General features: G+C 35.7%; 1 protein-coding gene across 1 annotated transcript in view; it reads left to right on the top strand.

Annotated features, from left to right (window-relative positions):
* Positions 1-494: 494 nt before the first annotated feature.
* The window catches only part of ACAP2 (ArfGAP with coiled-coil, ankyrin repeat and PH domains 2), a 163,500-nt gene continuing 141,713 nt past the window's right edge, over positions 495-22,281 (top strand). The window contains exon 1 of the mRNA XM_036933209.2: positions 495-788. Within this exon, the coding sequence (XP_036789104.2) occupies positions 736-788 (53 nt within the window). The 5' untranslated portion in view covers positions 495-735. The remainder of the gene's footprint in view (positions 789-22,281) is intronic.

Genomic DNA, 22,281 nt, shown 5'->3' with positions numbered 1-22,281 from the left:
CTGGCTTTCCTCCTGGCCAAAGTTTCTCTAAACTGAAAGGAAGCGATGTTTAGCCTCTCTCTTCTTTTCATAATTTCTACTCCTAATCTCTTCAGATTTCCGCGAAAGCTGCCTTAAAAAGCAACTGTCTTTCCTCAGACCTGCAGGCGTCGGCTCCTCCGCGTTGGCAGCTCTGCAAGGCGGGGTTGGAGAAGCCGAAGAGAAGGTGGGGGCTCGGAGAACTGGGCGGTGCTCTGGCACGTGACTTCCTTCCAAAGGAGCCTCTGCTGCCGGCCCCCCAGCAACGGTGCGTCCCGCCTAACGACGTCCGCGTATCCTGGTTGGCCCTCAGGGACACTTGCGGCAAGGTACCCACGGTCGCGCTGCTCATTGGCTAACGCTACCGCCGCTCAGGCGCGTTGCCCGGGCGCTCGCAGGCGGTGCTACCGGAAGCCCCTCCCATTGGCCTCCGGGTTCCTGGCTGGCTGGCGGAGGCAATCAGTCCCGGGCCTTTTCCTTGAGGCCGGTTCTCTACTGGGGGCGGGTGGAAGAGGGGCCGGACTGGGGCCTGACGCGCAGTCGCTGCCGTCGCGGTCTTCGCGGCTATTATGATCAGCGGGCGACGCGCCCTCAGCAGCTACGCCCAGCGCTAGTCCTGCCCGTTTGCTCGCCGTAGCCGTGTGGGTCTCCAGTGCAGCCGCTTCCGCGACTCCCCCGGCTCTTCTAGTGCAGCTTGCAAGGCGAGGCGGAGGCAGGATGAAGATGACGGTGGATTTCGAGGAGTGTCTGAAGGACTCGCCCCGCTTCAGGTAACCGGAGAGGCCGCTCCGCGCCGGGCCGGCGTTACCCCGGAGCTGCCTTCCCCAGCTATGGGGGCAAGAAATCCCGCCCGCCGAACGCGCGGAGGGCCCTGCAGTCCGCGCCTTCCGACGAGGCGAGTGGCAGCTGCCGCCTCTCCCGACCCGGAGAGGACACTGCAGCTCCCACCGACCCTCGCGGAGGCCCGAGGCCAGGCGGGAGGGAGATGTCGCCTTCTCATCCCCCATCTTCTGCCTCTGCCCGGGGCGAAGCGCCCAGAGGCCAGGCGCACACCCGCTCCACGGAACTGGGGTGCAGCCGCGTCCCCAAAGACTCGTGCCCTTTGCGGGCTCGCGCGCTCGTCCTCTTCCTCTTGCTGCTCATCCTTTACCCTTCCGCCCCTTCGTTTCCACCCTCACCCTGCCCCCTCTTTGAGGGAGCTCTCAGCGCACCCTCTGGTAGTACTATTTAGTTCCTCTTTGCGCTTTTCCGGTCCCCTAACCCCGGGGTGGAAGCGGTGGGGGGCGAACTGAGACCGGCTTCTGCTGCTTGCGTGTCCCCTGCCCAGAGGCGCTCTCAGGAAGGCGCTGGCGGTAGGTTTGCACTGGAGTCGGGGTGGGAGTGTTTAGACCAGCTGCGTTCTGTCGACCTTGATCCGAGACTCTGCATTTCTTTCCACTTAAGCCCTTTGAAGGGGGCACCGCTGTCGAGAGGTACTAGGCTGAGGACTAGGAGAAACACTGCATTTCTGTTTTGAGAACGGAAGTGGGAGGGCCCTGAAGATTGCGTTTATGTTCCTCTTCCAGCAGCGTCGGCCTGGGAGGGCCCCGGATCACAGTTGGATGCTCCCAGAGGATCTGTCACACAAACTGACGTGGTGGCACTTTGCTTCACAGGGGCTAGCCTCCCTCCCATGTGAGGCGTTAGGCCTGAGGGTGTCCACAATACTTTTTACATTTCGGGCATCGTAGGAAACTCCTGGATTGTTTTGGAGAATGCAGCTTTGCTAGGTTGTATTTTACAGTGTATTTACAGGGCTGCCTTTAGGCCTTGAAAAAATAATACCTTAAAACTTCCGTTAGATTAGTGACATTTCTTGAAAGCTTTCCCTGATCATTGGGGGTGTGTGTGTGTGTGTGTGGCTGATCTGGAGGCCAAGCCTGAGTTGTAAATTCTTGTGTCCTCCTCTTGGGAACTAACTGTTGTCAGCCTTGTCACTTGTTAATTTGAATCCTCATTCTGTTTTAAATGAAAAGCAAAGATACGAATGTAAACCTGAAGAACTACTTCTTAGAGAACATTTAAGGGTATTTTGTGGTTTTTGCTTTTTTTTTTTTTGGTGTTAATTTGGAGCTTAGGGCTATTGTAAAAAGATGCACCTGATTTGATTGCTGTTGGAAGTTTTTGCAAAGTTTTCTGTGTTCTGCCTGAATTGAAGGACTCAAAGGAGACACAAATGGATTGTCTAGGACAGCTTTGCAGGTCAGTTCCTAGAACTGTGTGGCAAAAGAAGTAATTTTTAAAGTGTACTTTAGAAAGTTATGCCTTCTGTGAATTTTTATTAATGTGATTCAGCTATTTGTTTTTGAATGAAGTAACAGCATTTTTTCCCTAGAAAATGTGGCTTGTGCTCCATTTGCTTCACATTTTCAGTCTGATTTTAAAAAAAACAAGTTGAGAGAAGTGATAGGGAAGTGTTTCTAACTACTTGTGTTGGTTACAAACCATGTGATGTCTTTGTTTTTGAAATAAAGGAATCATTGAATATAAAATAAGAGGGAAAGATAGTGATTAAGTTGTATGGAATATTACAGTGAACTTCTGTTTAACTTGGAATATAATATCTGTTCTGTTTTAATTGTTAGAGGTTTTCAAGAGTTGTTTCCTGTATTCCAGTATTGTTGGTTGCAAAGTTGGGGGAGAAACCAAGATTCAGAGAACTCCAATATCCTGTATTCATTTTTGGGACTAGTTTAGATTGCAGTAGAGGACAGTATGCCAAGAAATAAAAGTCTCTTCACTCATATTCCTAATTCTTCCCATTTTTCTATAGCCCTATTACTATGTGAGTTCGTATATCCTTTGAAAAGAATATTTCAGAAATCTTTTTATTCACATGCTTTATATACGTAAGAGAAACTTAGTATTGTGCATGTTTTGAGTGGTAAATTGAAAGAATATAATATTTGTGAGGATTGGGCTTTTTTTGGTAGTATTTCTGTTCTTTTTAGTGTCATGATCCATTGTGCTGCTTTTAAACTAATTCTTATTTTCATTTTCCTGCACAAAGGAGTCTTGTGGCATTTAAGTCTGGCATGTGGACATAACTGCCTTGGGTGCTGTAGAATTAATACAAAAGGTGGATCATGATGAAGAAAAATTTCACCAGTGTTCAGGCATGAATTTCCTGTTAAATTGATAAGGCAAACTGGAGAGGACTGAAATAGAGAAGGATATTGCAGTTTCAACCTTGTCTTTAGTAATTTGAATAAAGTCAGTGGTTACTCTTCCATTACCAGAAACAGTTTCTTGTTTCTTTGTTTTTTAGATTGGAAGGCACATTTCATTGTGTAATTTTGAGTTCCCTTCTTAGTTTTTAGTCCAAAGGTCAAAATCTTGTTCATCTAAGAATCTGCAAGAAAGTAAATGTGTCTTAAGAATACTTTTTTTTAAGTGGGTATTTTCTATTTTGGCCAACAATTGTTAAGAAAGTTTGAAATTGGACTCTAAATTGTATGTGTAGTTGCTCTTTAAGATTTTATAAAATTTTAATGGAAGTTGTGCACTTCCTTTATTTAAACATACTGTGTTCACTCAGCAAGTGAATATTTTGTTTGAGATGAAAAGTTGAATTGATCAGTGCCTTCTGAATTGTGAAAATTTTTGCTCTAAGCAGTGCTCAAATAAAAAATACTGACATTATTAAGTCTTCAAACACTTTAGTCTTTATTGATACCTTTATTTTTTTATGCTAAATTATGTTTATTGTACACCATTCTGAAGGGTTTTCACTTGCAGAGTCTATTTCAGATGTGAGTTGTCTTCAATAACTTAGGAAAAAATCTTAAAAAGGTATTTTGGGGTGAAAGTTTTTAATGGGTTAAAGACATTGGAATAAGATGTAAGCATGCATATATATATATATGTTATGTTACATTTTGCTATTAAGCTGGTGTGACTTATGGTTGCATGGTTGCACTTTAACCATCCATCTTTAGAACATACACACTCTTAACTGGCACTTTATATGTGGAAATTATAGTGGGCAGAGCTTGAAGGGAAATATGTCTTCATCTCAGAAGTAGCAGAAGGGAATTATAAAGTAGTGTTGTGAACCAAAATACAGGAATCCTGCTATTCCTCACTGCAGTTTGTAATTCTTCATTTAATGTAATATCAACTTAATTTGAAATAAAGAAGAACAAACTTTTATAATGTGCCAGCTGTCATACTAGATACTTTAATAGCTACTCTTTCATTTAACATTAAAATAGATTGTGAGGTGGGAATCATCCTCATTTTTCATGTTTAAAAAAAAAAATCCCAAACTTGGTATTTTGAGAAGTTAAATTGACTTCTTTAGGCTTTCAAATCGTGGACCTGAAAATGAATTCACTCTTTTACTCTGTGTCTCAATCCACAGGCTCTAATTGCCTTCATTAAATTTGCATAGTTTGTTTAGTGTCCTTTATCATACAAAATTTTGTAAAACTAGCTTTTGTAGTGTTATGCCTGGAAAAGTCTCCACTATCTCATTGTTACAGTATATTTTTCCTATCACATTTATTTTTAGTTTCATGTAATACAAATAGATTTTATTTTTTAGAGCATGGAAGATAATTTAATTTTCTAACAAATGGAAGCCATTTGTCCTGAAAACTTTTATTGACTAATAATACATCCTTTCCCCATTGATTTAAAATTACACACACACATACATACATACATACATGGGTGTTTTTCTGGTTTTTACTCTCTTTCACTAATGTGTTTGTCTATTCTCCTGCAAATATTATTATTTTAGTTACAATGCTTTATAGCATGATATCTGGTGGGATGTCTGGTGGGAGTTCCCTCCACCCCTAAATTTAATGGCTATTCTTGAATATTTTTTCTTTCAGTAGTTTCTTTATTTTTCAGAAAAATGTGTCTTTCTAATGTAATATGGTCTAAAATTTTTGTTACGTAAAAGTTCAATGATGATCCAACTATATGCTCCTTGAAAGAGACATACTTTTGATTCAAAAACACAAATAGATTAAAAATAAAAAATAGAAAAAGATAAATATAAATAGAAAAAGAAAAAAATAAAAAACAGAAGAGTTGGAATGACTATACTATATCAGGTAAAGTAGAATTTAAGACAAAAATTATTAGAGATAAATTAGACATTCTATAATGATTAAAGGGTTAATCCATCAGGAAGACTTACAAACATGCACTCAGCAGAGTCTCAGACTACATGATGCAAAACTGACAAAATTGAAGGGAGAATTAGACAATTAAACAATAGTAGTTGGAGACATTAATACTTTCAGTAGAGGTTAAAACAACTAGGCAGGCGTTAACAAGGAAATGGAAGATGTGAACAACACTCTAAACCAACAAGGTTTGTATATATCTAGAACACTTCATACAGCAGCAGAATTCACATTCTTAAGTGCACATAAAACATTTTCCAGCCTAGACTATATGTTAGGCCATTAAGAAAACTTCAGTAAATTTAAAAGGATTGAAGTAATACAAAATAAGTTCTTTGACCATAATGGAATTAAATTGGAAATCAATAAAAAAGACAATCTGAAAAAATTCACAAATATGTGGACATTAAGCAACACACTCCTAAATGACCAGTGGATCAAAGAAGAGATAACGGGAAATTAGGAAATATTTTCAGACAAATACAACATACCAGAACTTATCAGATGAAGCTAAAGCAGTACTTACAGGGACATTTATGCCTATAAATACCTATAAGAAAGAAAGATCTCAAATCATGATCTAACCTTCCATTTTAAGAAACTGGAAAGAAACTAGCAAACTAATCTCAAAGCAGGAAGATGGAGGAAATAAAAAAGACTAGAGCAGAAATAAATGAAAATGGAGAACAGAAGAACAGTAGAGAAAAATCAATGAAATCAAAATTTGGTTCTTCAGAAGGATCAAAAAATTGGCCAACCTTTAGTTAGACTGGCCAAAAAAGGACTCAGACTACTAGATTCAAGAATGAAAGAGGGGACATTACTATTCTTAGAGGAGCAAGAAGGATTATAGAATACTGTGAATAATTCTGTGACAATAAATTAGTTAAGCTAGATGAAGTGGATATATTTCTAAAAAGACACAAACTATTGAAAATGACTTAAGAACTAATTAAAAATCTGAATAGAGTTAAAAAAGATGAAGAGATTGAGCTAGTAATTGAAAAGTTTTCAAAAAGAAAAGCATAGGCCAAGATGACCTCACTGATGAATTCTACTAAATGTTTAAAGGTGAATTAACAATAATCCTTCACAAACTCTTCCATGAAATAGAAGAGGAGATATCACTTCCCAACTCATTGTATGAGGCCAGTATAACTCTGCTACAAAAGCCAGACAAAGAAAACAACAGACCAGTATTTGTTCTGAAGACAGATAAAAAATCATAAAAAAGAATTAGCAGATGAAATATAGCAACATATAAAAGGGATTGTACTGCATGACCAAGTGGATTGATCCCAGGAATGCAAGAATTTTAATAGAATAAAGGACAACTACATAATCATTTTAAGAGATTTAGAAAAAACATTTGACTAAATCCGACACACTTTCATGATGAAAATCCTCAATAAAGTAGCGATAGGGAACTTTCTTAACCTGATACAGAACATCTGTAAAAACATTCCCAGCTAACATTATGCTTAATGGTGAACGAATAATTTTTCCTTTAAGATCATATGAAAAGAAGTCTGCTTTCACCACTTCCATTTAACAATGGAATGGAGGTTATAGCCAGAGCAATTAGGCAAGAAAGAAAATAAAATGCATCCGTATAAGAAGTACTAAAACTATCTCTACTTTTAGATTACACATCTTATATATAGAAAATCTTAAGGAATTCACAAAAATCATTTAGAACTAGTAAGTTCAGCAAGGCTGCAGGATATAAGATTAGTGTACAAAAATCATCTATATTTCTATATACTAGCAAAGAAAATCATTCCATTTAAAAGTGGTGTCAAAAAATAAAATAGGAATACATTTAACGAAAGAGGTGTATAAGATTGTACATTCAAAACTGTATATAGCATCATTGACAAATTAAATGGAAAATAAATAGAAGGACATTTCATCTTCATGGTCAGCTTACTATTGTCAAGATGACTATACTTCCCTAATTGATCTATAGATTGAACCCAACCCGTATCAAAATTCTAGCTGGTTTCTTTGAATGTTTACAAGGTGATCCTAACATTCATATGGAAATGCAGGTGACCTAGAATAGCCAGAACAATTTTGAAAAAGAACAAAGTTGGAGGATTCACTGACCAATTTGAACACTTACTACAAAGCTTTTGTAATCAAGGCAGTGTGGTACTGGCTTAAGGACAGACATAGAGATCAATGAAATAGAATTGAGAGTTCAGAAACAAACCCTTACATTTATGATAAACCAGTTTTTGACAAGGGTATCCGTACAATTCACTGGAGAAAGAATAGTCATTTCAACAAATGGTGCTGGTACAACCAAATATCCCTAATGTAGTTGGACTGCTTTATCACACCATATGCAGAAATCAACTCAAAAAGGATCATAGACCTAAGTGTAAGAGCTAAAACTGTAAAATTCTTAGAAGAAACTAGGAGTAAATCTTGTGACCTTGAATTAGGCAATGTTTTCTAAGATAAAATGCCTGAAGTGCAAACAAAGAAAAAAATGATAAATCGGATTTCATCAAAATTTAGAACGTTCATGTTTCAAAGAACTCATCAAGAATGTGAAAAGACAACCCACAGAATGCAATAAATATTTGCAAATCGTATCTGGCAAGGTATTTGTATCCAGTGTGTAAAGAACTATAACTCAACAATGAAAGAGCAAATAACACAATTAGAAAAATGGGCAAAGGATTTGAATAAGCATTTCTCCAAAAAAGATATACAAATGGCCAATAAGCACATGACAGATGCTCAACATCATTTTTCAGCAGTGGAAATAAATGCAGATAAAACCCACAATAAGATACCACTTCATACCCACTAGGATGGCTATACTCAAAAAGATAGACAATAAAAAATGTTGGTAAGAATATGGGAGGGCTTGGAACCTTCATAAATGCTCATGGGAATGTAACCTAAAAAGATACCATATACTGCAACTACTCCACATCTTAGGTGTATACCCAACGTAATTGATGATAATGTGTCTGCATAAAAATTTGTACATGAATGTTCATAGGATCATTATTTGTAACTAAAAAGTGGACACAATCCAAATAGCCATGAGTGGATGAATAGATTAAAAAATTATGGACTACTCATACTGGAATATGTAGAATATCCATAATGGAATATTAATTAGGCACTAAAAGGAAGGAAATACTGGTATATGTTGTAATATGGATGAACCTTGGAAATGTTATGCTAAATGACAACAGCCAAACAAAAAGCCAGCATGTTTTGATTCCATTTCTATAAAATGTCTGGGATAGGCAAATCTGTAGTGACAGTATAGGTAGTAGTTTCCAGGGTAAGGGGGAGTGATTACTAATGGGTTTGGAGCTTCTTTTTGGAGTGATAAAAAATTTTTGGAATTACATAGTGGTGATGATTGTATAACTGAATATGTTAAAAAACTAAATTGTATACTTAAAAATGATGAATTTTATGTTATGTGAATTATATCTTAAAGCTGTTATTTAAAAATATTTGAAGTATAAAACTTTGTAGTCAAATACAAAAATAGAATAGAAAAAAATATACTGATTCTCCATATACCCTTCACCCTGCATTAAAAGTTACTAATTCATGGTGACTTTTACCACTTCCCACTCCCCCATGTTCCTATGTGATTTTGAAGCAAATCTCAGCACATAACTCCATTGACATTATCAATTATAGAAATATATATATATCCACATGCAATTATTTCATCAGAAAAAAGTAACAATAATTTGTTATTACTGCCAAATATTCATTGGTCTTCATAGCTTACTTAGGGCTTATTTTGTGTCCCTTGTCATTTCAGAAGACTTGTGTCTCCTCCCTTGAGATTGAATTCCCTTCCCTAGAATCTGACTGTAGATCAGAAATCCTTCTATATCATCATTGAAGAAAAAAAATTATCTACAGAGAATTTTATTTGGCAGTCATATATGGACTATTTTGAACCTGTTTTCACATTTTTTCATCTTCTCTAACTCAGGCAAGTTGCTCTCTTGGTCTGCTGCCCTTAAAAAATTTTTTTTTTATTGTGGGAAATTTCAAATATATACAAATTAATCAGAATAGTATTAATGAACCCACATCACCCAGCTTCAACATACCTTGGCATTCTGCTATTATTTTATCTATTTTTCTACCCACTTTTATCTCCCATTATTTTTCATACTTATTTTTTCTTGAGGAAAAATTTACATGCATTGAAATGCAGGGAACCCATGTCGGTGGCTTCCCTGTATATACATAATCAAACCTTTTTTTACCCCATTCAAAAAAAAAAGAATTGCATAGTTGTATACTTGTGTAACCCACACTTCTTTCACCACATAGGATATTTCCATTTCCTCAGAATGTTCTTCCCATCACCCAAAAACAGCCATTGTTCAGATTTATTTTAAAACCTAATAATTAGTTTTGTCTGTTGGAGAACATCATAATTAGAGTCATGCAGTTGTTTATATAACAAATTATTCTTAGCATTTTGCTACTTTTGGTCAATATTTTGTTTGAGATTCATCATGTTCTCTTTATCAGTTCATTCTTATTGCTATGTAGTATGCCTTTGTATGAATATACCACAATTTGTTTATCCATTCTTCTGTTGATGGCCATTTAGATTGTTTATACCTAGAATTCAAATTGCTGTATCAGGGTTTAGTTTTCTAAGAAATTGCCAAACATTAATTCCAAAATGATTGTACCATTTATGTATCTGTCAGTAATGTTTGAGAGTTCCTGTTGCTCCATATCCTGTTTGGATATGGAGCAACAGGACATTTGGTAATGTCACTTCATTTTGTCCGTTGTGTAGGTGAGTAGTGTATCTCAGTGAGTGTGTGTGTGTGCATTTAAAATTTTTTATGTTTCAGAATGGTTTTAAGTTGAGGGAAAATTACAGAGAGTTCTCATAAAAACCCTGTCTCCACATCTGAACAACCTTCCCCACTATGGACATCCTGCACCACATTGGTACATTGCTATGGATATCATGCACCACCACAGTGGTACATTTGTTAAAATTGAACCTACGTCAGCACATCCCCCAAAGTCAGTAATTTGCATGAGGGTTCAGTCTTGGCATTGTACATTCTGTGGGTTTTGACAAATGTAAAATTAATTCCTCCTGTCCCTTATATCATTGCTGTCATTCTTTTTATACATAACTATACATAAGTTTGTGTGTAAGTTGTGTGTTTCTTTGATATTCTTAAGTTTGAATATGATATACATAGGTGTAGTATCCTAATGTATCTGACTCTGGTTCTGAGGGCTATTTGGTCTCTTCAAACTGTGCTTTTTGCCTTTTAGTATGCCTTGTGGTTTTTGTTTGAAAGGTAGACATGATGTAGTGGATCAAAGGAGCTGGTAGTAGGCCTTTGTAATGTGATGGTAAGATGTGAGGGGAAGTAAAGTGTTCTGTAGTGCTATGGTTTGGTCTCAGTCTTTAGGTGAACCTGTGTCCCTGAACTGGATTTCATCAGCACTTTTTACTTTTTATTCCTCCCATCACCTTAGGTGGTACAAGATGGCTAGAGGGGGCTGGAGCCTGGGTACTTCTCTTCCCCCGTAGACTGTCTTCATGCCTCTCAGTGTCTTCGGATTCTGTGTTTGAATCATGTTGCTTCAAAGTGGCTTCACCAGCACTGTGAAGACTTAGTTTTTTTTGGTCTAAATGAGTTAACTGTTCTTTTGTCTGCCTTTTAGTTTCCAGAATTGTGTTGCTTCTGTTAACTGCTTTTGTTCTTTGTCCTTGTGAATTAGGCTTGCTTTCTTCTTTTCCCTTCATTTTCTGTAATTTTAATTGGATTTTTGGAAAAAATAGAGATAAATCTATATATTCAATCTGCTGTGTTTAACTGGTAGTTCCTATACTGTTGACAGGTGAAGCATAATTTATGCTGGAAAACACCCTTTTAGAGTAATCAGAATACACCTAAGAATATAGTCTCTGGAGGCCATTTTCTCTGCTTGACTTCTTTCTCACTGGCTGTGAGACCTTGGTCAGGGTTCTTTTTCTCAGACTCAGTGAATGATAACAATAGTGCATTTCACAGAACTATGTAGGGGATACCCATTTAATAATGCTAATTCCCTTTCTTTCTCTTGAAGAGAAGCTTGGATGATTTACCTCTATAAAAATTTGGGTAAATGAATATATCACTTCTGATTTCAGAGGTGAAGGAATTCACACAGAAGGACATGATTTGATTATACTCTTGTAGTAATTTGTATCTGGAATAAATCAGGATTCCTTAATGAAAAATGGTAAGTTGTTCCCTTTAAAGGCTTTTTAAAAAAAATTGTAGTTGATATATCATATTATATTGGTTCCAGGTATAAAACACAGTGGTTTGACTGTTACATACATTAAGAAATGCTCACCATGATAAGTATAGTTACCATCTGCCAGTATATAAAGATATTGTAATATTATTGACTATATTCCCTATGCTGTACTTTTCATCCCTGTGATTTATTTTATAATTGGAAGCTTGTTCCTCTTTATCCCTTTTGTCTATTTTACCTGTCCCCACCCACATCTCCTTGAAGGTGTTTATGTTTTCTGTGATGTCACAGCCATACTCAAATTTAAATATGAACATTTTCATTGCTAAAAAAAGCAGAGTCCGGTATTGAAGTGTAAAACATAGTGGAACAGTTTCATCAAAGGCAGGGAATGGAGAAGAGCACTAGAATGATTAAAATCAAGAATTTAACTTTGTATGTATTTTAGAGTCAGTTTTCTTTTTATTAAGTTATCACTGATACACACTCTTATGAAGGTTTCACAAGAAAAACAATGTGGTTATTACATTCACCCTTATTATCAAGTCCCTCCGCATGCCCCATTGCAGTCACTGTCCATCAGTGTAGTAAGATGCCACAGAGTCCCTATTTGTCTTCTCTGAGCCTATACTGTCTTCCCCATGACCCCACACACACCATGTGCACCAATCATGATACCCCACAACCCCTTTATCCCTCCCTCCCCACTCACTTTCCCCCACCCCTCCCCTTTGGTAACCACTAGTCCCTTCTTGGAATCTGTGAGTCTGCTGCTATTTTGTTCCTTCAGTTTTGCTTCATTGTTATGTTCCACATATGAGGGAAATCATTTGGTATTTATCTTTCTTTGCCTGACTTATTTCAGTGAGCATAATACCCTCTAGCTCCATCCATGTTGTTGCAATGGTAGGATTTGTTTCATTAGGTTGCAAATGGTAGGATTTGTTTCTTATGGCTGAATAGTATTCCATTGTGAATATGTACCACATCTTCTTTATCCATTCATCTACTGATGGACACTTAGGTTGATTCCGTATCTTGGCTATTGTAAATAGTGCTGCGATAAACATAGGTGTGCATATGTCTTTTTGAATCTGAGAAGTTGTTTTCTTTGGGTAAATTCCCAAAGAAATTTCTTTGAGTGGAATTCCCGGGTCAAATGGTGTTTCTATATTTAGCTTTTTGAGGAACCTCCATATTGCTTTCCACAATGGTTGAACTAGTTTACATTCCCACCAGCAGTGTAGGAGGGTTCCCCTTTCTCTGCATCCTCACCAGCATTTGTTGTTCCTAGTCTTTTCTATGTTGGCCATCCTAACTGATGTGAGGCGATATCTCATTGTGGTTTTAATTTGCATTTCCCTGATAATTAGTCAGTTTTTTATTAATTTCATTATTTTTTATTGAAGTTTCATTGATGTACAATCTTATGTTGGTTTCAAATGTACAACGCAGTGGTTCAGCAATTACTCATATTATTAAATCCTCACCCACTCTAGTGCGGTTACTATCTGTCAACACAGAATCATTGACTGTATTCTCCATGCTGTACTACTGTCCCCATGACCAGTTTATATTGTGATAGTGAATTATTGTGCCCCTTTATTCCCCAACCCTCCCGAACTCCTCCCTCTTGGTAACCACTAGTCACTTCTCAGTGTCTATGTCTAATGCTCTTTTGTTCCTTCTGTTTTGCTTTGTTTTTATATTCCACAAATAAGTGAAATCATATGGTATTTGTCCTCTGTCTGGCTTATTTCACTGAGCATAGTACCCTCTAGATCCATCCATGTTATTGCAAATAGTAGGATTTCTTTTTTTATGGCTTAATAATATTCCATTGTATATATGTACTACATCTTTATCCATCCATAGAGTCAGTTTTAGACAAGATGTGAGCAGAGTGTGTATATTTTTTTATTGACTTATTCAAATTAAAGTTGATGGGGTTAACCATTTTGATTTTTGTAGTTTTAAACAGAAATGTGTTTATTTTTAAATAAAACTTTTCCTATTGATCTTTTTTAAAATGGTTTTTAACTTGATATTTTTTTAACCCTGATTTCCTGTTTTCTGCTCATTGAGCTTTATAGTAAATTTAAAAAATCCATCTCTAGATTTTTGAATCTGTATTTAAACTGATACAGTAATAAAGGAACTAAGTTTTATTGGTTATTTTCAGGAATAGTTTTGTATTGGTCAAACTAGATATTTCCTAGCACATTTGTCATATAATTGAAGGCATCCTTTGGTATTTCTTTAAGGGCTTATCTGCTGACTAAGAGGTATCTCAGTTTTTGTCCAAAAATGCCTTTGTGTTTCTTTGATGTTTGAAGGCTATTTTCCCAAAGCATAGAATAGTAGGTTGTTGTTTTTTTTTAAGCACAATGTCATTTCATTGTATTTTGTTCATGTTTTTTATGTTTTTATCATTTATGTTTACAAGTTTACTAGTCTTATTGTTGCTCTTCTAAGGAAATGTATCTTTTTTCCTCTCACTGCTTTTAAGATTTTTTTTCTCTTTGGTTTTCAGGAGTCTTATATGTGTATGGGTGGTTTCTGTTTTATTCATCCTGCTTGGGCCTTGTAGAGTTTCTTCAATATATGGGGGTATAGAATATCTTTCATCAGTTTGTAAAATTTCTGGCTATTATCTTTTTAAACATTGCCAGCCTTTGCTTCACTTTTTTCTTTCCTTCTGGGATTCAGTTACCATATGTTAGAATTTTTTTGTTGTATACTATGTCTCATGTTTTTTTCTGAAATGTTAGGCTTCATAGAGAAATAGTTTATCAAGCTCATCTTTTGCTGTGTATAATCTTCTGTTGAACATATCTGTGGAGTTTTTCAGTTTTGGAAATTTCATTTGATTTTCTGTTTTAGACCTTTATTCTTTGGTGAAAATTCCTACCTTCTCCCCTGTTTCTTAGATCTTTTTCCCTAATTTCATGGACATATTAATTATTGCCACTTTTAAGTTCCTATTTATACAACCAATTTCTCCCCCCCCCCCTTCCTTCCTTCCTTCCTTCCTTCCATTTGTTAATTGGTTCTTTATTTTGGTGGGCCCAGTTTTTGACTGAATGCTGTAAATTGTATATGAAAAATTTTAGATGCTCCTTATGATATCTTTCTTTAGAGAAGGTTCGCTCTTCCTCATTAGGTAGGTAGAGTAGCAGATGTCTTTCTTAGTCCAGTCACAGAATAAGCTTTATTAGTTTCCTACTGCTCTTATAACAAATTATTCCAAACTTGGTTGCCTAAAACAACACAAATTTATTATCTTACATTTCTAGAGGTCAGAGTTTCAACACAGATCTCACTTAGCTAAAATGTTGGCAGGACTACATTCCTTTCTAGAAGGTCTAGGGGAGAATCTCAATATTTTCCTTTTCCAGTATCAGGGGGACTATCCACATTCCATGGCTCATGGCCCCCTATTATCTTCAAAGCCAGCAATAACTGTGACATTCTGTTCTGCTTTCCTCTTTCACTTACAAGGATCCTGTGGTAACACTAAACCCACTCAGATAATTCCAGGATAATCTCATCTCAAGGTCAGTTGATAATCAACTGTAATTCTATGTGCTGCTTTAATTCACCTTTATGATGTAACCTAACATATTCATAGTTTCTGCGGATTAGGAGGTTGACGTCTTTGCGGGGCCGTTATTCTGTCCATCACAGTCCATCGTCTCTCTCCCAAAGATTCACCTCTGTCTCACATGCAAAATATATTCACCCCATTTCCACATCCCCAAAAGTCTCAACTCACATAGGTTGCAATTTTGCCAAAGGTCTAGCCTATGTTCATTAGTTACATAGTACCTTCTTAAAATCATAGTATAAGTTTTTGGTAATTTCACTTTTTAAAATTTAATAGTATGTTGTGGATTTTCAGTATTGCTAAGGACAGTTTTATGATTAGAAAGTTGTTGTGTCATATATCAAGATGTTTTAGCATAACATTTATTGCTTATACCTTAGACATGTTGATCCCCATTTTTCTGGATTATAGATAATAGCTAATAATTTCATGTAACTTACTTTAAGGGTGTAGACAAATTATTTGTAGACTATCCTACATTCTGAATTTGGTTATTTCCTCTGGATTGATTCAGTTTACGCAGTTTTGGCAGGAGTACTCACAGGTGGTGATGTATCATGTCCATCAGGAGGCCATGATGTTTGGTTGTTTTCCTGTTGGCAATGTTAAGTTTGGTCACTGGGGCCGTGAGTGGGAGACCAGGGGGAGGGAGAGGCATGTAAATCAAGGCCATGAGGTGGGAAGAAACTTGATCTTCAAGGAACGAAAAGAAGGCCAATGTGGGCTGGACCCACTAGACCGGGACCAGATTATGTTAGATCTTCTAAGTCATCCATAGTAAGAAGTTTGGATTTTATGGTCAGTGCAATAGGGAGCCATGAGAAATTTTTTAGCAGTGGTGAGAAATTTTAAGGCTTATATTTTAAAAGTAAATGACATTTTGGCGTTAGCAACTGGGTGGATGGAGGTATTGTTTACTGATAAGGGGAAGGCAAAGGTAGAACAGGTTTTTAGTAAAAAATCAAGAGTTCTGTTTTTGTACTTTTTAAATTTGAGATACCTATTAGACACTTGAGGACCTGTTAAGTAGAATTAGCAGTTCTGCGTAGCCTTTCATAACTTTACTTTACAAACTGGTATGGTCCTGTTCCATACTCCCACTTAGACTATAAACTCTGATACAGAGACACTGCATATATGAAAAGGGCTGTGTATTAAAAAGTCCGGAAACATTTTTATCTCTATTAATTTTATTTCTGGGAAATGGGGGTATGTATGCCCTTTGGCCCTTAAAATTTTTTTTTTTGCATATCACAATCAGTGCTATTAGTTAAAAAAATGAATTAGGGGGAAATAGAAACAATATATATTCCCCTTATCCCTCTTCCCCGTACAACCTTTTATTTAAAAAATGTTCAAACTTAAGGAAGAGTTGAAAGGATTGTACAATGAACATATGTTGTACCCTTCATCTAGAGTCAGCAGTTGTTAATATTTTGGCACATTTGCTCATTCTGTCTTACACATATATACAGTACATACATTTAAAAAAATCGTTTGAAAGCTTGTCATGCATCTCCTAAAAATAAGTACATCTCTTTCATAATCACATTTCTAACACAGTAATTACATATTCGGATTTTCCCAATTGTGCCAGTATTGTCTCTTATACATCAATAATGTCTTTGATTTAGCATCCAGTAAAGGTTTGTACAGTGGGTTGCTTTGTCATTGCATTATTGATTCTTTTAATATATCATCTCTCACTGGTGTGACTTAACCATTAAGAAAATAATGGATTATGGAGTTAGTCAAGGTCTCAGTCATATCTGAGGCCTTGATTGGAAAAAGGGCAAATCATGTAAGATTTTATGTTACATTAAGGATTTTGGTGGATTATTATAGAGACATAGTGGAAGGTTTTTTTTATTCAACTTTCATTCATATACAATCTTATGAAGGTTTCATGTGAACAATACTGTGGTTTCAACATTCACCCATATTATCAAGTCCTCACCCTCAACCCCTCCATTGCAGTCACTGTTTATCAGTGTCGTAAGATGCTATAGAATCATTACATAGTGCTTTTAAAGAGAAGTGACATGTTCAAATTTGGATAGTATATATAGCATTAACTTTTGAGGTAAAATATTTTAGGGTGTCACAATTTGGTATAAAATGATATAGCCTAGAACAAAACAGTAAAAAACACGTTTTTGAGACAGTCTGGGAAAGTCAAAGTCAAACATGAAATGGGTATGAGATATTAAGGAATTATTGTTATTATGTGATAATGATAAAGAGGTTCTATTAAAGGAATAGACATCTGGAATTTGCTTTAAAGTACATCAACAAAAAAGAGATAGGACTATATGAAGCAAGAATAGCAATGTTTTGATAGTTGTTGAAACTAGGTGATAGGTACATGGGAGTGCATCATACACTTTGCTCTATTTTTTGTGTGTGTGTTTTTGATTTGTTTCAAAAGAGGTTAAAAAGGCATAACCACTGACATCTCATTTTTTGATTTGAAAAGTGAACAAGAAGGGTAACTTGTATGTTGAAAGTTGTCTGGCATCCAAAACTACTAATTTCCAAACGAGTTCTTTGTACAGGTGGCCTTTCAGTAGCATGGGTTTGAACTGCATGGGTCTACTTGCATATGGATTATTTCCAATGAAGATAATTGGAAATTTTTTTTTGAGATTTGAAACAATTTGAAAAACAGTTTTTCTCTAGGTTACTCTATTGTAAGAACACAGTATATAATACATATAACATACAGAGTATGTGTTGATCTACTGTTTATGTTGTCAGCAAGGTTTCATGTCACCAGTAGGCTATTACAAACATTTTTGGGGAGTCAAAAGTGTATGTGGATTTTAAACTGCACAGAGGTCAGTAGACCTAGCTCCCAGGTTGTTCAAGGGTCAACTGTATAAAAAAGGTTAGAAACTTACTTCTAAACATTTGATTAGAAGAAGAATTCTTAGCATAATAATTTATATTATTCTCTTGAAAAGAATCTAAGATTTTAAAGTATTAAGTAATAATTTTGCTCTTGCAGTATTTATTTAAAAACAGTCTTTTAATTTTGGCAGAAAGCTGGTTATGACAATAGAAAAATTCTGTAGACATTACAAAACTGTTTAATTCAAGCCACCACTCAAAATTGCAGAACACTTCTGTGGAGATTGCATGCCCATCAATCAGCTATTGTGTAAATCATGTGTAATCTTTTCTATGATTACATCATTAATGCATTATTAGTAGCACTTCACTATGATTCCAAGAGATATAAACAATGGCATCTCTTTTGATTTGAATCCAGCAGCTATCTTCTTGTCGTAGGTGTTGGTAGCAGTCACCGAAGTAAAAATATGACAGTGTTATGAAGGTAGAGTTTGGTTCTAAGAAAGTTAACAGATGACTTAGTGTCAAGACCTTTGCCCTCTATATTAAGAATGTTTTAGTTTTATTTTAATGTTTGATTCTTTGAGAAGCCATCCATGTGGTCAAATAAGCAATTTTTAACTGAGGTGCACATCACCTGGGGATCTTTTTGCAAAATACCTTTGTTTTTACCACTCCAGACTTAGTCAGAACTTTTGGGGAAATTAATTATAGGATCCATGCTTAGATACTTTGAAAAGGCTTTTTAGATGATTCTGTTGTGATTAAAGAGCTAATGCTTTATGAGTATCAGTTCTTTTCTAATATATGTGAGTAGTTAATAAAGCACAGTGATTTTTCAATTCTTTTGATCTAATAATAGTTGTAGACAAGACACAGTTTCCCACTGGCTATCTATAACTCCATTCCTTATTGTCTCTCTAGAACAAGTAAATCATTTATAATTGCAGTGGGTAGCCATAAAGTATTTTTAGCAGAAAGGTGATATGACAACATTTATATCTCATTTATTAGTAACAAAATTGTTGTGTCATACCGTGGACTGATCACAATACTGTGGATCACAGACTGTGGACGACCTCATTATAGTACTTCATTAGATAACCTGTTCTCTGTCTAACCCAGTGTGACTTATTATTGTGTTAGTAGTCTTCCTAGAGATACTAATTTCATCATTTTTTTCTTGAATACACAAAAATTCTTGGTGTCTTTACATTACCTTTGAGGTAACTTATGCTAAGGCCTTCTAATCAACTTTCTCCTGTGTATCTTCTACTCTCTAATTTTTTCTTTTGTGTCACCTAAATATAGTGGCCATAGTGACCATTTCAAACTTTTATATGCAGTGCTCTTCTGTTTTCTTCTGTCTTTAAGAAAAATTAGGAGCTTTATTTTTTCTTGTACAAGGCTTAAAAACAATTTACATTAATTGGAAAAAGAAAACAATACATTTAAAATAAATTCTAAGTGCTAACAACTTAATATTTATGCTTTCTGACGTTTTGCTCTATTTATGTTTACATGTATTTTTCTTGCCTGAATGAGATCAGATTATATTCAGTCTAGTGGACTTGGCCTTTTTTCACTTAACAGTATAATATTCATATCTCTTTATTAGAGATCTCCCTTCTTTAAATGACTGCATAGTCTTTAAATGGTTGTATACTAATTATTGAATGCTAATTTGACCAACCAGTCCCGTGATGGGTTTTTTCATTTTTATTCATTTTTTCCAAGAGCTTCCTTTGTACTCCTGGTGCATTTGCCTTATTGCATCTATACCGTGAATACCTAAAAGGATCATGATAATTTAGGTCAAAGAGGATATACACTTAAAAATTTCAGAAGGTATTGCTAAGTTTTGCTCTGATAAAAGAAAAATGAGGGAGGCCTAGTCCAAACAAATATTAGTGTGTTCTTTCTGTGTGTGTGTGTGTTTGTATTTTATCTTAAAGATGTAACTGTTTTTAAATATATAAGGTTTCAGATCAGGAATGGATGTTTCATTTTCTCAATACCTTTTGATAATTCGAGACTGTCTTAGTCAGTTTGGACTGCCTTATCAGAATACCTTAGACTGGGTGGCTTAAACAATTAATGCTTATTTCTCGCAGTTCTGGAGGCTGGAAGATCAACATCAGAGTGTCAGCACGGTTGGGTTTTTGATGAAAGCCTCCTTCTTGGTCTGCAGACAGCAGTGGTCCCTTCATCTCTTCATAGGAGACCAGGAGACTTAATCTTGTCATGAGCTCCACCCTCATGACCTAATCTAACCCTAATTACCTTCCAAAGGCCCATCTCCACATACCATCACTTTGGAGATTAGGATTTCAACATCTGAATTTTGGGGGAATATAAACATTTGGTCAATAACAGAGATAATCATGTTGTTTTTCTTTGATCTGTTATCATAATTAATTAAATTAATGGATTTCCTAATATTTAAGTATTACTACAGTCCTATAAGTAATCTTCATATGGTCATAATTAAAAAAAACAGCTGGATTTTAATGTTACAATGAGCTATTGTTCTGTCTTAGGCTTTGGTCATAGTGTTATATTGACTTTTTAAAACAAAAACAAAAAAAACCCCAGACATCCACTTCTACTTCTTCATCCTCTGGTATAATTTGATCTTGAAATTATTTCTTCTTGAAGTTGTTATATAATTCAACAGTACCTTTCTGACTACCACTCTTTGGTAGTTTGTCTTACCAAAATGTATCTGTTATGGGTTGAATTGTGTCCCCCCCAAAAATGTTGAAGTCCTAATCCCCAGTATGTCAGAATGTGACCTTATTTGGAAACTGTGGAGAATAAATTTGTTGTTTTAAGCCACTCATTTTGTGGTAATTTGTTATGGGAACTCGCGGGAACTAATACAGTATGTATTTCACTTGGGCTTTCAAATTTGCTTAAATTAGAGTCATGCAAAATATTGTGTGTTTTTTTGTCTTCATTCTTAATTTTTAAACTGATGCTTTCTCTTTTATATCTTACTTACATGGTGTCCCATAATATTTGTATTTTATCTACCTCCCCATATTGGTTCTTGAGTTGATAAATTAATTTTTTTATTGGTATCTGCCTTGGTCTTCATAGTTAAAGTATCTTTCTACTTAGAAAGATAACAAAGTGAATCTAACCTTTTGAGTTCATGTACGTTCTTTTAGCTAATATTCAGTATAAAGTCTTCAAGAAAGTTTTTCTTTGAGCTTAGCTTTTGTTGGATTTCACAGATTTTAATACGAAATGTTATCATTATGTACTCTATATTGTTAGTGTGTAGTTTTGATTTTCTCTTTAACTCATCTCTGTTTAGGAGGAAATTTAAAAATTCCTAAGTGAGATTTTTTTTGTTTACTTCTGCTATTTTTATTTTCATTACATTGTGATCAGTGTGATTAGTTGTATTTTTATTTAATGGAAGTTATGAATTTTCTTTGTGACTTAATAAATCAGTTTTTAAAAGCAGTCCATGAATACTTAAATAGAAGGTGTATACTTTGTATGTAGGGTATAAATCTTAGTTGATAGCTAGCTGTACGTCTATTGGATCAGCCAATTTAATAATCTTATTTATTTCCTCTTATAAATTACAGACTGACATGGTCCTGCAGACGTATTTTGTTTGCCATGCATTGTCTTAAATATTAAAAATTAACATTGATTAAAAGGTTGCCAGCATTAAAACATTTGGAGATTTTATATACATATAAGGATTTCTAATTTCCTGAGAGTGCCTTAATTTCATTTATCTTCTTAAGCAGCTCATGCTTCCTCCTCCCTGCAGGCTCTGAACAGGCTTTGTTCCCTTTGCCTGGAAGGCTTTTCCTAACTTTTCTCCTGTTCATCCTCTCTCTCAGTGTAAATGTTAACACTTCCCAGAAGCCTGCCTTCATCTCTCCAGACTAGGTAAAGAAAATATCTGAATAACAAACATTTAAGATGTTCAGATTCTTTAGTCATTATGGAAATGCTAATTAAAACCACACTGAGATGCCACTACATGCCTAGTATAATGGCTAAAATGAAATAGACCAACTACAGTGACTACTAGCAAGTATGTAGAACAGCTAGAAGTTTCATCTACCAATAGGGGTTGTATAAAATGGCAAAACCACTTTGAAAAAGAGTTCTGCAGTTTCTTAAACATATGCCTACCATATGATGCAACCATTCCACTCCTAGTTATTTATCCATGAGAAAAGAAATCATATGTCCATAAGATTTGTATGTGAATGCTTATAATAGCTTTATTTGTAATAGCTGAAAAGTGGTAACAACTCAGATGTCCATAAACGAGTGAGTAGATAAACTGGTATATTCCTAAAG

This window comes from Manis pentadactyla, chromosome 1 (assembly GCF_030020395.1).
Source record: "Manis pentadactyla isolate mManPen7 chromosome 1, mManPen7.hap1, whole genome shotgun sequence".
NCBI classification, from domain to species: Eukaryota; Metazoa; Chordata; class Mammalia; order Pholidota; family Manidae; genus Manis; species Manis pentadactyla.
This window is presented reverse-complemented; position numbering and strand designations above follow the sequence as displayed.